The sequence below is a fragment of the Phodopus roborovskii genome, unplaced genomic scaffold (assembly GCF_943737965.1).
Source record: "Phodopus roborovskii unplaced genomic scaffold, PHOROB, whole genome shotgun sequence".
NCBI lineage: Eukaryota > Metazoa > Chordata > Mammalia > Rodentia > Cricetidae > Phodopus > Phodopus roborovskii.
In genome coordinates this window covers 1,183,025-1,198,382 of record NW_026126625.1, presented here as the reverse complement: position 1 = coordinate 1,198,382, position 15,358 = coordinate 1,183,025, and the positions used below count along the sequence as shown (strand labels likewise).

Here is a 15,358-nt window from a genome sequence, read left to right as displayed (position 1 = left end):
TAGTAGTTAAGAGCAAGGCCAGCTCCCATCTGAATAAGTGTTAGCTAAGTAGCTGACTAATTAATGTGCCTCCTGCTAGGCCGAAGTGATTTGGCAGCATTGGCTTGTGAGAGAGGCAGGCTTGGGGGGGAGGGCACCAGGGAGGGCTGCCTGACTCCTGTCTGTGATAGGTCAGTGCCCTGGAATGAATATTCTGACCCCCATCTTTCCTCACAGCAGAAGGGAAGTTGATGCTGTTCTCTGAACACAGCAGTGGGAATGCATTACTATTCACGCAGGTGATTTGCCATCGAGGAGGAGACAGGCTTTCTTATTACAGTCATCCAAAGTCAACAGGGCTTTCATTAAAGGTCAGCTGTGAGTAGCTCCGAGTGAAAATGAGGCCTGTGAGATTTACCTGTAAATGAGACAGAGAGTATGGCAGGAAGTAGGGAGAGCAGAGGGAGTAGGCAAAGCCATGCAATGAGCAGAGGTGGATTGCAGGCATCACACAAAAGGTCACCAAGCTGCCAGGGCCTTATTTGGAGCACATAAATCACACGCAGTGTGGCTAATTTCAATACAGTAAAGTCCCTTACAAAGGCCAACAGTTAGGTGGTGAGCCCAGGCACATGTTGGAATGTACTCACAGTTCTCATTTGAAGGATACAGTTCAGGTGTGGACCTCGTATCAGATGATGTGGTAAGATTTCACAGTACAGTCTCTAGCTGTTTGTGGGTCCTGTGTAGTTTTCTTGAAAGACTTTCTGGACACTGTGTATTTTGGTTGGGTACTGAAAATAAGATTGATTTCTCCCAATAAAAGGCTTGTACACGTTATTGTAAATACATAGGAATCCTATTGATTGTATACCTCGCTATTGGTTCTGTAGTCCTATCACCTTTGAATAATTACTGCCTTGTTTCCTTTTTTATTGTGGGGTAGTCTGTACTTTGAGAAACTAGAGATTAATACAAACAACACTGTTTGGGACACTCAGATTTATAAATCCGTAGCTTCTAGGTCATTAGCTTAGGTTTTACATGCTCAGTTTATTAACCTTGCTTCCTTCTGGTGACAGGAAGCCACTTAGGGTTGACCCCAGCCCCTCATATGTTAAGCCTGTGCTTTTCCATAGAGCTGTACCCTCGGATCCTTGGGTTAAATAGTTGGCACTATTCCTGTGTCTCTCCAGAGGAAATGCTCACCATTGCCAGAAGTTGGTGTCCTATACTCATGCATGGTTTTGTTTTCTCCATGTATTTCTATATCTATAAGCATCACACAATTGGCATTTATATGTGTCGAGTTTTGGGTAGATACACTATATGATATGTGTCTATATTAATTGCTGTGATTGTTGGCTTTTTCAGACAGTGCCTTATGTAGCCCAGGCTGGCCTCAAACATGCCATATAGCTGGAGATGTCTGAGTACCTGATTCTCCTGCTCTCACTTCCCACTAGGATTTCAACTGTGCACTAACCATCCCTAGCATTGTACGTGCTAATTGTTATACAACTTTTTTTGGACCCATATCTTTTAAAAAAATCACTTATTCTGTGACAATTTCACTTACGTATAAGATAGGATCATTCATCTGCCATCCTCTTACCTCACTGGATTTAACCCAGACATAGGTGCAAAGCTATCCATGGAAGTGTGATGACTCAGTGGCCACACCACTCAGGGCAATGTCTTCCTGTCACCCACAGTCATCTCTACTTGGTCGTTTTTAGTCTTTTCTCTTTTGGGGATCCACCACCCAGGTCCCAAATAAATACTTGGAGACTTATCCTTGCTTATGGATGCCCAGCCTTAGCTTGGCTTGTTTCTAGCCAACTTTTCTTAACTTAAATTAGTCCATCTACCTTTTTGCCTCTGGGCTTTTACCTTTTCCTACTTCTGTATATCTTTTCTTTACTTCTTACTCCATGTCTGGCTGTGTGGCTGGGCCGGTGTCCCCAGTGTCTTCCTCCTCTTCTTGATCCTCTTTCTACTCTTCTATTTGCTCTCTCTGCCTGCCAGCCCTGTCTACCCTTGCTCCTGCCTTTTACTATTTAGCAGCTGTTCAGCTCTTTATTAGAACCATCAGGTGTTTCAGGCAGGCAAAGTAATACAGCTTCAGAGTTAAACAGATGCAACATAAAAGAATGCAGCACATCTTTGCACCATTAAAACAAATATTCCACAGCATAAACAAATGTAACACATCTTCAACTAATATTCCACAACAGTCATCAACTGCCAACAGCTCCCCTGGGCAGAGCTGGGTTCTGTGGGTCTCTTCCTTGTCTGTGACTATTTGTGTGCTCACTCTTGGCATGCCTTGTGCAGCTATGGTGATGGTTAGCATAGCTTAACTCATCTACTTCAATTTGCAGCTCATTACATGTATATTCTATGATGTATTATTCTGTTCTCCTTTTGCTGGGCAATTGTATTGTTCTACTATTACAGTACTGCTGGAAAAGTAGTCTTTTTGCACTAAGTTTTTTTCATTTATTTTACATATGCACAGTTTCCCCTCTCTCCTTCCCTCCTGTTCCCTCTCCTACCTCCCCCTCTACCCTCCCATCCACTTCTCCTTCATTCTGAAAGGGGCAGGCCATCCATGGATGTCAACAAAGCATGGCACATCAAGTTGAGGCAGGACCAAGCTCCTCCTCTCCATCAAGAGAGGTGCTGGGTGAGGCATCCCAGCATGGGGAATAGGTTCCAAAAGCCAGCTCAAGTGCCAGGAAGTGGTCCTGATCCCACTGCTAAGAGCCCCACAACTGTCACCCACAGCCAGAGGGCCTAGATCGGTCCCATGCAGGCTTCCTAGCTACCAGTCCAGAGTCCATGAGCTCCCACTAGCTCATGTCAGCTGTCTCTGTGAGTTCCCCATCATGATCTTGACACACTCTGGCTCGTATAATCCTTCCTCCCCATGTTCAACAGGACCCCTAGAGCCTGGCCCAGTGCTTAGCTGTGGATCTCTGCATCTGCTTCTATCAGTTACTGGATAAAGGCTCTCTGATGACAATTAGGGTGGTGATTAATCTGATTACAGGAGAAAGCCAGTTCACAGTGAAGAGAAGATCCCTATTGCTAGAAGTCTTAGCTGGGATCATCTTTGTGGATTCCTGGCACCAGGGTTCTCCCTATCCCCCAGATGGACCCCCCATCAAGATATCTCTTTCATCACTCTGCTCTTCCCTACCCCCACACCTGCCCTTGTATTATTTATGTTTGTGTTTAGGAGGCATCCTTCTCTTCCCTGTGCTTCCTCCGTACTTCCTCTGTGGACTTCCCAAGTTCCGTACAAAACATACCGTTTTGTCTTCTTATTCCTTTAGAATTATCCACCATCATCTCTTTAAGTATTTCTTCTGGTAAATTCTCTCCCCTTTTCGTCTTGAATTTTGAACTGTACCTATATTAGACTGGTATTTCCTCACAGCATTTACATGTTCTTTTCTGTCCTCCATTCCTTTTATCTTTGTGTTTCTATGCTGGTAATTTCTCTTGAGTTATGTATAATTTCAGCAATTCCTTCTGCTTGTTGTGACAAGGATCCTAATGAGTCTGTAAAATGCATTCTTTTCCTTTTTTTAATTTTGATTCATCCTTTGACAAATTTTACAAATATACGCCAAATCTTGGTCATATCCAACCATAATTTCCCTAATACTCGCTCCTGGGATCCCCCTAACACTTCCTCCCGTCACCTTCATCTCCCCACCCCCTTCTCTTTTGATCACTAAGTTCAGTTAGTGCTGTCTATAGGCACATGGGTGTGGGGCCACCCACCACAGCGTGGACAACCTACAAGTGGGTGTACTCCTGGAGACAAATGACTCCCCCAGCAGCCATCAATTCCCACTAGCTCCTTAGCTGCAATAGAGCCTCAAGAGCCCTCTCCCATCTCTGCCGGCATGTTGACTGGCTTGCTCTTGCTCAGGCAATCACAGCTGCTGCCAGTTCGTGGGAGAAACAGCCCTGCCATGATCCTTAGCCAGCATTTCACAGCACTCCTCCTTACCCTCAAGCCCTTACGTTATTTCTGCCCCCCTCCACTGCAGTATTTCCTGAGCCTGGGTGGTGACTGGGTACTATAGACTCTGTCTTGGTAATGATCACACTCCATTTTAACCGTCAACCTTTTCTTTAGAGCCATCTTCTTGATGGTGACACCATCAAACCACAACCATGAGGACTACACTGGTACAAGTCCGGTGTCCTGTAGATAACCTGGTAGACAAAGCACTGAGTCTAAAGGAGACTACATAATGATTCTTTTCTAAAATTTAAAGTGTATTGTTTGTCCTTTGACAACTTCAGATAGTATAAAATGCATCCTGATTATTCTTACCTCCCTTTCATCTCTGCCGACCATACTTCACATATCTATATTTTTTTGTTTTGTCTGGGACCCACTGGTCTTAGCTAGGACATCTCATTTGACAACAGAGTTGGAACTATCCATTGGAGCCATGTAGCCGCGTAGGCTCAGCAGAGTTGTCATAATAGTTTTGTTCCACACTTGGCATTACTAGTGGCATCTCATAAGAGGCAGGATCTTGATGTATGCCCAGACTGTCTCTGAACCCACTTCAGTCTCCCAAGCACAGGGCTTGAAGGCAGATCCTGATGACACCTGCTTTTGGTCACATTGCTTTTGGCCTCTGAATTTTCCTGAATGAGGAATCTTGGGATGGCTCAGTGTGTAAGTTAGGTATTGGGAGAGATGATTTATGTAAAGAAAGACTCATAAAATATGTGTTGGTTCTTTCTCCTTTTATCTTTTTCTTTATAAGTTTGGCTTTTTATAACCCACTTGGAGATACATTTTAAGGTCTGCCTGCATCAGACTCATTTTTGATTTATGGCCCGGCTTTCTTACCCACCTTTGGAAGAATATTAAAATACCTCTGAAGGCCACATCACCTGCCTATTATTGTGTTAAAGAGAAGGCTATCTTAAGGAAGGCAGAGACAGGAATAGCTGTCCCACATAAACACATCTGGTGTGCAATATTTGAAACCACAGACATTGTCCTGTAATAAGAGTGTCCCAGTTAGTTTTCTGTTCCTCTCTTCCCCTCCCTTCTCCTACTCCCCCACTTTCCTTCTGTGGCAGAGTCTCCAATAGACCAGGCTGGCCACAGATTCCTAGCTGAGGGTGACTTGAAGTCCTGATTTTCCTTTGCCTCCCAAATGCTGGGATCCTGGGGTCATAGGCAAGTGTCACCATCCTCATCTTTTTTTCCTCTGACAGGCCTCACTCTGTTGCTAAGGCTGCCCTCTAACTGGCAGCTATTCTCCTAACTCAGCCTCCTAAGTGCTGCTTTGACAGGAGTTAGCTACCATGTTCCACTTAGTTTTTCTATAGAGACCGAAAAATTCAGCTTCTGTAAGCTTGAGTTCAAATGTCCATTCAAATTTGTGCCTAAGGAAAATGATTTAATGTTGCTGGGATCACAGCATGAAGGTCCTTGTGTCCACAGATCTCCAGGAATGTTAGCATGTAAGATTGTCTTTCCAATGGGGAAGATGTAAAACCTATTCTTCCATTCAGAAAACTGAAAATTGGCAGTGACTAATAAAGCCCTGTCATCTGTTCGGCTAGATCATATTAGGCTCCCACAACCAGGACTAGAGATGCCCAATAGTCTAAATGACTGTTACATTATCCATATAGCCAGAGCTCCAAGCTCCTATAACCAGGACCAGAGCAACATAATGGTCTAAAATGACCCTTACACTGTCTGTACAGCCAGAGGCTTCCTCAGGCTCTCACAACCAGGACCAGAGGTGGCTAATAGGCCAAATGATCTCTATGCCATCTGTATGACTGAGACCAGGACAGACCCTTCCCTAGGCCCTTAGATTGTTAGTACAGGTAGCCTATCTCTAGAACCCATCTTCTTGGAAGAAGTTTCTTATACCCTGGATTAAGTTTTGATTTAATTATTTCTCCTTTTGCACCGGACTTCTATTACATCAGGAAACCTTTCCCAAATTCTTCCATGTTTAAATTTGTTGAGAATAAACCACCTGGAATCAGACTCCCCAAGGTCTTGATCCCAGTTGATGAAATCAGTCTGAACTGAGTTTTCATTCTCACCTCTCTGAGTTTACTTCCATGCCTGTTGGCATGAGGTGTTTGTATGACCCCTCCTCCCTCTCTTCAACTGAACTCTAGGAGCTCAGCCCAATGCTTGGCTGTGGGCCACTGCTTCTGCTTCCATCAGCTACTGTATGAAGGTTCTATGATGACAGTTAGGGCAGTCAATAATCCAATTAAAGGGGAAGGCCTGCTTAGATACCCTCTTCACTATTGATAGTAGTCTTAGCAGGGGTCATGCTTGTGAGAATTTCTCTAGCAACAGGTTTCTCCCTAACCCCATAACGTCTCTCTCTATCAAGATATCTCTTTCATTGCTCTCCCCTCCGTCCCTCACCCAACTCAGTCTTCTTGATTTCTTATGTTCCCATCCCTCCCTTCTAGTCCCCTCCCAGTTTACTCAGAAGATCTTAACTATAACTATTTTCCCTTCCTGAGAAATATATATATATATATATATATATATATATATATATATATATATATCTCACACACACACACACACACACACAGAGAGAGAGAGAGAGAGAGAGAGAGAGAGAGAGAGAGAGAGATCTTACTATATATCCTAGGTTATCCTTGAACTCTTGATCCTCTTGCCTCAGAACCCCAGTGCTAGGGTTACAGGTGTTCACCATGTCCAGCAATGGAAACTGAATTTTTAATAATAGTTTCCCTGTTTTATTCTGATGAAGTGCTCAGAGGCTATGACAGTGGGAAGCACTGGCCTAAACCTTCTTTTGGGGAAGGTGCTCCCTTTGAGGAAGCTAATGATTTATTTCTCTAGGTTAGGCTCTGAGCAGGCCACAGTAGAACACTGGCCATTGCATGTTGTCAGGAAGTGCATCATCTTGGTGTGCTGAAGAGGAGCAATGGCAATTAGCATCCTGTGTTTCTCTGTCTCTGTGATCCCACTCTATGGCAGTGATCTACTTCTCTTGAAGAATCATTTCTTCCCCCTGACCCCCAACTTAGATTGAGGGGTGGGGAACACGGCTTTTCTCTCTGCTCATAGGATACAGTACCCATGATTTTTAGTATCTTGCTCAGAGAGGGTTGGCTAAAGATTGAACATACAAATGTAAGTGGCTTGTAGTTGATCACTAACAAGGACTTATCCAAAAGCTCCAGCCCAAACATCTGACCAAGTTACAAAGGATGAGATTAACAATCATGGAAAGGACTTCCTTTCTAGCTATAACATGGGTGTTGGGGCTGAATCACTAGGCCTCCCAATGTGGCTGTACCTCATTACTACCTAGATGCCTTGCCCACTAAGTGAAAACAAACAACAAACAAACAAACAAAACCTTATACTCTTGGTCCAAAGTGAAAAGTTGATCCAGTTCCTAACCTTATTATAAGATTCCAGGCCTCATGACTGCTGTTTTTTGTTTCTTTTCTTTTGGGTGACATAACTCTGAAGATATATTTGAAAACATGTACCACATTGTCAGCCCTATATTGCATCTTGATTAGTTTTTTTCACTTAATATGTCCATTTCTTCTTCTCCCCCACTTTCCTTCCTTGTATCTCAGAGGCTTGCTTGTATCTCAGACTGTCTGGAAACTCATTAAATAGTTCAAGCTGGCTTCAAATTCAAAGCAATTCTTCTGCTTCAGTCTCCAAAGTACTGTGACTACAAGAGTGAACCATCACACTTTGCTCACTTGACATGTCTTGAACATGGTTCCTTATTAATACATATAGATCTGCCTTATTTATTGTAATGGTCATAGAGTATTACACTGCATAGTAGCTGTCTGTGGTCTAACTCCCATGTATGCACAAATATATACCTGTAGGTAAAGATATGTAGTAGTCCATTTCTACCATAAGCAATGTTACTATCAAAGACCAGTGAATGTGTCTCCTTCAATATATGAGCAAATACATGTAAGATAATTCCTAGGTCAAAGGAGATGTAAAGTTTAAATTCTGTGAAAATGTCCCCCAAAGAAACTACACTGATTACACTGTGCTATCATTGTGGAGGACAGTGCCCATCCATCCACATGTAGGATTATCCTGGGGATCTGCATGGATTCAAGGCTCATGGGAAAATGAGACATTGGTTAAATCTCCATTTCATGCTTTTCCCATTTCTGTCATTCTGATGGGAGGGTCCATGGATCTGAATTTGGGAGCCATGTCATTGGTGCAGGGTCCTCCATGTACACCTGGACCAGATGTTGTCCTCCATGGCCCCATAACCTATTGTCAATAATAGAAAAGCAGTTGAGAAATGGGGCAGTAGTTTGGCTTGAAACAATGTTTTAGTACCTTTGCTATGGCATTCTTGCTTTTGACCTTCTGTGTTTTCCTCTTTGATCACAAGTGTTCTTTTCCTGGGATGCTTCACTCAGGGATACTGTCTTTCCCACAGGTTTGTAAAGATGTATTTTAAACATGTCCTCTTCGAGGACACATTCTTTGACAAATGCTATTTTGAAGATGTAACATCCACAGATACATATTTCAAGAACTGTACCATTGAGTCAACCACCTTCTACAACACAGGTAAGAAGATGGACGGTTGGGAGGAGCACAAAAAGGTGGCCTGGGGTTTAGGAGTCAAAGCCCTTGGTCAGGGCTGGAGCAGGGGTGAAGGGATTCACAGCTATTAATGCCAGCCTTAGTGGGGGAAGAAATGGTCTCTACACCCAGGGAGGGCATTCATTAGGTAAGGTCCATTGGATGGTCTGGCATTTGTTTAATCTATATCTCATTGTTTTTCACATGTAAATTGAAACAAAACTTCTGGCTGAGTGTCCTCATCTGAACGAGACTGATGCTATTCAAAAATACAGTATGACATTCATAAAACCAGCATCCAGGATGCTGGATTCCTTCCTGGAGGCCTTACATAATTTAAAACCTGCACAATCAAAAACTGTTTTCGTGATAATAGCTCAAAAGGGAATGTTATCTCTGTTCAGATTTGGTACATAAGAGCATTTTAGAATTTCACTGTTTCATGATTTAAAAAGCATATCACAGATTTCTAACACTCCAACACCCTTGCTACTTCTGCTGTGTTCACCATAACCAGTGTAGGGCCTCGCCCATGTGGCTGGCACACGTGGGAACTCATTGTGTATTAGGAGAGTGTTTCCTTATGGGGTTCCTGTGGAGACGTGTATTCTGATTTTAGCAACTGATCAAGGACACAGCTAGCAAGGAGAAGGAGTTGGAAGCCATTTCTCAAATACCTGGCCCAAACAGCTGCACTCTGCCCAGACTGTTGGCTTCATGTTCATATTCATGCTTCCTCCTTAGCATCAATGTCAACAGACACTCACACAACCTCTTCTCTCTCATGCTCTCAGTTTCAGCATGTTCAATATCTGGTCTCTAACATTTTCCGGTGACTATTAATCTGTTACTGGACATACCTTCCTGAATTTCTTCCTAGCTTTTCCTTAACAAAATAACTAATTCCAGAAGTTCTATTTGTTATTAAAAACTGCCCTACCCTTCTATTCTTTCAAGTTTCAATGATGAGTCTTCATTTCATTTCATTTGCATACTCAACACAGGCCTTTTTTCCCCCTTAGCATTTGTAGTAGGGAAATATCATAGTTGGGAGAAGGAAAGGCCACAGTCAGGTGTGTGTGTGTGTGTGTGTGTGTGTGTGTGTGTGTGTGTGTGTGTGTGTGTGTGTATGTGTGTGTATGAGCATATGGAAGCTGGAGGTTGGCACTGAATGTCTTTTTCAATCACTTCTTCACCTTATTTTTTGAGACAGGGTCATTCACTGACCCTGGAACTCACAGATTCACCTAGACTTCCTGGTCAACAAGCCCTGGAGAGTGCCCTGTGCTACTTCCCCAGGCTTGCACAGGCTTCTATACTTGGCTTTTTTTTTTTTAAACCAGGGTCTAGGGATTGGAACTCAGGTCCTTAGGCTTTCATGACAAGCACGTTACCACTTGAGCCATCTCCCTGGCTCCTGTACACCTTTGTTTTTATAGGTAGACATTCATGTTAGGGTCAGCCATCAGACCCAGATTTCCCTACTTAGCATTGTTCCTACTAGAAAAGTTGGTCTTTCACAGTGTCAGAAAACATGGGAGTTGTTTTCACAGCAAGTGGTTTTTACTTTTGAGAAAGTTTAGGGTTTTGAATAAGCTACTGCCAGGGCTCTGCTGCAGACAGTTTAGGCTGGCCCTAATTCTTGTGTGTGAACTGTGTGTGTGTGTGTGTGTGTGTGTGTGTGTGTGTGTGTGTGTGTTCATCCTTTCGAAGACAGCACTTTACTAATCTATTTTGCCAGGTCCTAACCTCAGTTCTTAAATTCTACTCTGTAAGCTGGATTACTTCAGAGAACTGTTCCAGCTTCTCTATGACCCTGAGTGTCACCTGATTGGGACAGACAGGATACTCCAGTGCAGGGAAAATGATCCTGGATAATGTGCTTACCAGGACTGGAGTTAACATCCTCAGAATCCATGTAAAGCCTAAGCAGGTGTGGCTGATGTCTGTAACCCCAGCACTGGAGGGGCAGAGACAGGATTCTCAGAGCGAGCTGGCTAGCTCAAGAATCTGGAATAAGTGAACTCCACTTTCAGTGAAGGACCCCACCTGAATAGATAAAGTGGAGAGATGCTGTGCAAGATGTCCAACATGTCTTATATTCTTGTGGACACATACATATGTAAACACACACACACTCACGCACATACCTCACAAACATACACATGTAAACTATCTCTCTTTATTGCAGGAATTTGAACATGACATGTTTGGCCAAACATCACCTTGACTTTGAGGTCACAGGTTGTCCCTAAAGAGGACATCTCTGTCTCTGCCTTTCTTGCCCCAGCTTCCTGCCACTCTCATGAATCAAGGCTTCTTTCTCTCCCCAGACCTGTACAAGCACAAGTTCATTGACTGTCGATTTATCAACTCCACCTTTCTGGAGCAGAAGGAGGGCTGCCACATGGACTTCGAGGAGGACAACGATTTTCTGATTTACCTTGTCAGCTTTCTCGGCAGCCTCTCTGTCCTGCCTGGGAACATAATTTCTGCCCTGCTCATGGATAGAATCGGAAGACTCAAGATGATTGGTGAGTTGCTTGTGGTGGAGCATTTGGGTCTGCTGGCCACAGTGGTTTGCTTCCTTCTTTTAAAGAAATATTGCACGAGGTAAGGCTGGATCTGCTGCTGTAAAACCAAGGAGGCATATTCACAGAATCCTAGGGTTTTATAGAAAGGATTTGAAGGGAGGGTTTCTGCATCGTTTCTAGGGTGTTCTATTAGTATTCCCATAAACAATTATCAAACATATCTACCACACCTGCTTCATAAAGTTATTATAGGAAAGATATTTAATGTTCTTTAAAGATAGTTTAATGAGTCAAGGTAAACATTATTATTATTATTATTGTTGTTGTTGTTGTTTTTTTGAGGGGGCAGATTTCTCTGTGTAGATTTGTAGACCTGGTTGGCCTCGAACTCACAGAGATCTGCCTGCCTCTGCCTCCCAAGTGCTGGGATTAAAGGCATCCAGCTCCATGTTACTTTTCTTATTTAATAATAACTTTCTGTTGATAGTAGAAATGAGAGGGTATAAGAGATATAACAGGGATATAATCAAATTCTATTATGTGTGTATGAAATTGTGAAAGAATAGGTGAATAGGTAAAGAATAAAAACAATTTTAAATTACATGAAAATAGTTTAGGCTTTGTTGAACAGACTCATGTTGAAATCCTTGCACACATGGCCATTTGACTTTAGGTTTTGGCTGCCTATAATATGAGGTGTAACAGCTGGGAGGATTTTGTGAGGGTTGAACATAAACTAGCCCAAACATCTTATAATGTACTTTTGGAGTGGCATTTCTATTCACATCTGCCTTGTTTCTTTCACCAGGATGTGCGCCACTTGGTACCAAAACACAACGCTGAGGGATCAATAAAAGTAAAATGTGTACATTGAGGGCCAAGAAGTCTGTGTACTAAATGTGAGCTAAGACCAGAGCTAGCGAAGTAGAGGTATATTAATAAAAAAAGCCATTAAGGATCTGCCCCCAGGATGCTGTTAATCAGGAAAATTAATACCAAACTTTCCAATGTCAAAACAAAATCAATCACATTGTCATTTTGTTGATGAGGAGAAAGTAGATCAAATCTTCATGGGAAGAAAACTTTCTGGGTGTTTGGGTTGTATTGGATATTATTATTATAAATAGGAGATGAATATTCAAAATGGTGAACCACAAAATGTGCCTGTGGTTGGGCTTCTTCATCTCAGGGGAAAGATGGAAAGTCATCTTATGGGTACCACAGAATGAGTCGCCTTTGTTAGGGGAAGTGCCCTTCAGTTCAGGAGTCTCTTCAAGGACACACACACACACACACACACACACACACACACACACACACACACACAGAGAGAGAGAGAGAGAGAGAGAGAGAGAGACAGAGAGAAACAGAGGGGAGAGATATAGATAGAGATAGATAAATATAGACAGAAAGACAGAGGAGAGAAATTGTGTGTGTATGTGTGTGTGAGAGAGAGAGAGAGTGAGAGAGAGAGATAGGAAGAGAGAGAGAATACCCTGGTGCTAGCATGCTCAGGCCATGACTGCTCACCCTCTGCACCCCTCACCTTTACAGAAAGGCCTGGGTCCATGGACCAGATACAGCACTCTCATTTCATAAGGAGCACCGCACCAGTCTCTCAAGCGCTCGGTGAACTTCCCTTCCACCCTGTACAATAGGATGCAGGGAACTTCTTTGAAGCAGTGTTTTCTGAGACCCTCAGAGCAGCCTGGCTGCTGTAGCTGCTTCAGCCTTGTCCTGCTCACTCCTTGGGGCTCTTGTCTGGTTGGAGTCACTTCTTATTAAGGACAGTGTAGAAGTTCTCTTAATGAGGCTGTTGCTCAATCATTTAATAAACATTTGTTTATACAGTCCTTGCTCTGTGCCAGGCTGCAAGGAAGCAATGGGAATATAACAGTAATTGAAACCGTCAATATCCTCATGTTTAAAGAGCAAATGATAAATAGATAGAGGCAGACACAAGCTAGAGATTTCATTTAACTAATGCCGGGGTGCTTATTATCCACCAGGCTCTGTTCCAAGCATCTCGTAAACATTAATGCATTTGAACCCTCACCATATTATAACCCCGTGGGGTAGGTATTCTTTATTAACATTTTACAGATGGGAAAATGAGACACAGCAGAAAGGGTAAATGATCTACTCAGAGTCACACAGATTGGAAGTGGTGAAGCTTGAATCTGAACTCAGACCTCTTAGTTAGATGAGGAGGCAGGGTTATGGGCGTGAAAGTACACTGGTCCCTGAGGCTCTAAGGTAGGAACAGTTAACACAGAGTCAAGGAAACTCTCCTTGACTGTTGCTTGATTCCACAATGGTGTTTTATTTATCAGAATTTATTAGCTAAGCCTCACACTGGTCCCGCTGAGGAGACTATGTGTTTGTGTTTGGTTTTTTGGTTTTGTTTAGTTTTCTCTCTCTTTTTGAGAATTAAACTCAGGACCTCTGGAAGAGCAGCCAGTGCTCTTAACCTCTGAGCCATCTCTCCAGTCTGAGAATATGTGTTTAGAGTGAATTGTTCTCAGGACTCTTGTGGCCCATAGATGCTGGGCCTCCTTCCTCCACTCACCTCCCCTGGCTGTTAGAAACAACATGAAGTGTCTGCTTGCAGCTGACAATTATCATTCCCTAGCTTTTTAGCCAGGCTCCCTCCAAGTCCCAGGGTCCTGGTGTGATTCCAGGGTGAGGTCCCATCAGGAAGTAATTTCTTGTTAGAGTCAGGTAAGCATTTGGATTCCTAGCAAGGCAGATGCTCTGCCCCACTTTCCTGATGCTGGGGGGCAGGGCAGGGAAGGGCTCACCCACTTACTTATTGGAACCCACTTTGTAGGCCACCCACAGATGTGTTCACATTGGAATGTAGGCTACATGAGTATGGGTTCTTAATATTTTATTTTAATTTCTTAAAAATGTTAAATTTTAATACCTTAAATTTGGGTCATATATAAACATACAACTACTCTTTCCATATGCCTATGTCAATATTTACATTTCTATGTGTATTTATTTTTACTTTTTATGTGTATTTCTAATTTAAAATATGCATGAGTTTGTTCTTTTCATTTGAACTCTTTCCAAGTAGAAGATGGACCCTAATAACTCAAGCAACATGTTACCTCAGCCGAGCCTATGATGATGGGAGGTGGGTAGATCTTGTGGGAACAGACTCTAGGACACAGGCTTCACAGGTTTCTTATCTTGTCTCCACAGGTGGCTCCATGCTCATCTCGGCAGTCTGCTGTTTCTTCCTGTTTTTTGGCAACAGTGAGTCTGCAATGATCGGCTGGCAATGCCTGTTCTGTGGGACCAGCATTGCAGCCTGGAATGCTCTGGATGTGATCACAGTGGAGCTGTATCCCACCAATCAAAGGTTGGTTCTTCTCTGGATTTCCTCCTAGGACTGGTGGTTCTTTGGCCAGATGCCTGCTTCCTGTCTAATCTTGCACCACACATGGCCTTGATCTTCCTGGAGTCCATGTCTCCTTGGCAGTTGGTTTTCTCTCCAAAATGGTGACAGAGGCCTGGACCTGGACAGGCTGGGCTTGATAAGATTGAGTGAGGGACAAGATCCAAAGGACAAGAGTAAAGTGTCTGAGGAGAGGGGTAAGAGTGAAGAGTGGATAAAGCCTTGTGTAGTATTGTGCAGTCCTCTTGGTAGCTGAGCACAGACCTGCCAATGGGAACTAAGGAGAAAAGGTGAAGATTTGGAAAAGCATGGGATGGGACTTGATAGGAAGGAAGAAAAGGTGGGTGGAGGCAGAGTGGTCCAGGACTGCCAGGGTTTACTTTTTCTTTAAAAGCAGAGGGTGAAGGCTATTACCCAGTAGGTGTTTCTCTTCATGAAGGGACTGCAAATTGTAAGTACAGCAGATAAGTGCTCATAAGGAATAGGCATGATATGGAGGATGGGTAAATGAAACTCTGAATTCTTTTAGTGACATTCCTAATGTCAACCACACACTGTCCAGGGTTTGGATGGCTATGGTTGTGCCCTCATACCATATTTGAAGACCCTTTCCTGAACCACAGGATGCCAAGTTTTATAAATAGTAAGAGACAGCACAATGGACATTATTGAATGGGCTGTGGCTTTACAGATATGAAATTTAGGACAGGGAAATAAAGATACAATTTAGAAACATTAGGCGATCAAAAATAAAATCTTAGAATGTAAATGTTTAGCTATATCAAAAAAGTT

The 15,358-nt window shown here is 43.0% G+C and overlaps 1 protein-coding gene across 1 annotated transcript in view; it reads left to right on the top strand.

Annotated features, from left to right (window-relative positions):
- Positions 1-15,358, top strand: part of Sv2b (synaptic vesicle glycoprotein 2B) — a 64,893-nt gene that overhangs the window by 45,203 nt on the left and 4,332 nt on the right. The window contains exons 9-11 of the mRNA XM_051206569.1: positions 8,478-8,611; positions 10,960-11,160; positions 14,371-14,530. Coding sequence (XP_051062526.1) covers positions 8,478-8,611; positions 10,960-11,160; positions 14,371-14,530 — 495 coding nt within the window. The remainder of the gene's footprint in view (positions 1-8,477; positions 8,612-10,959; positions 11,161-14,370; positions 14,531-15,358) is intronic.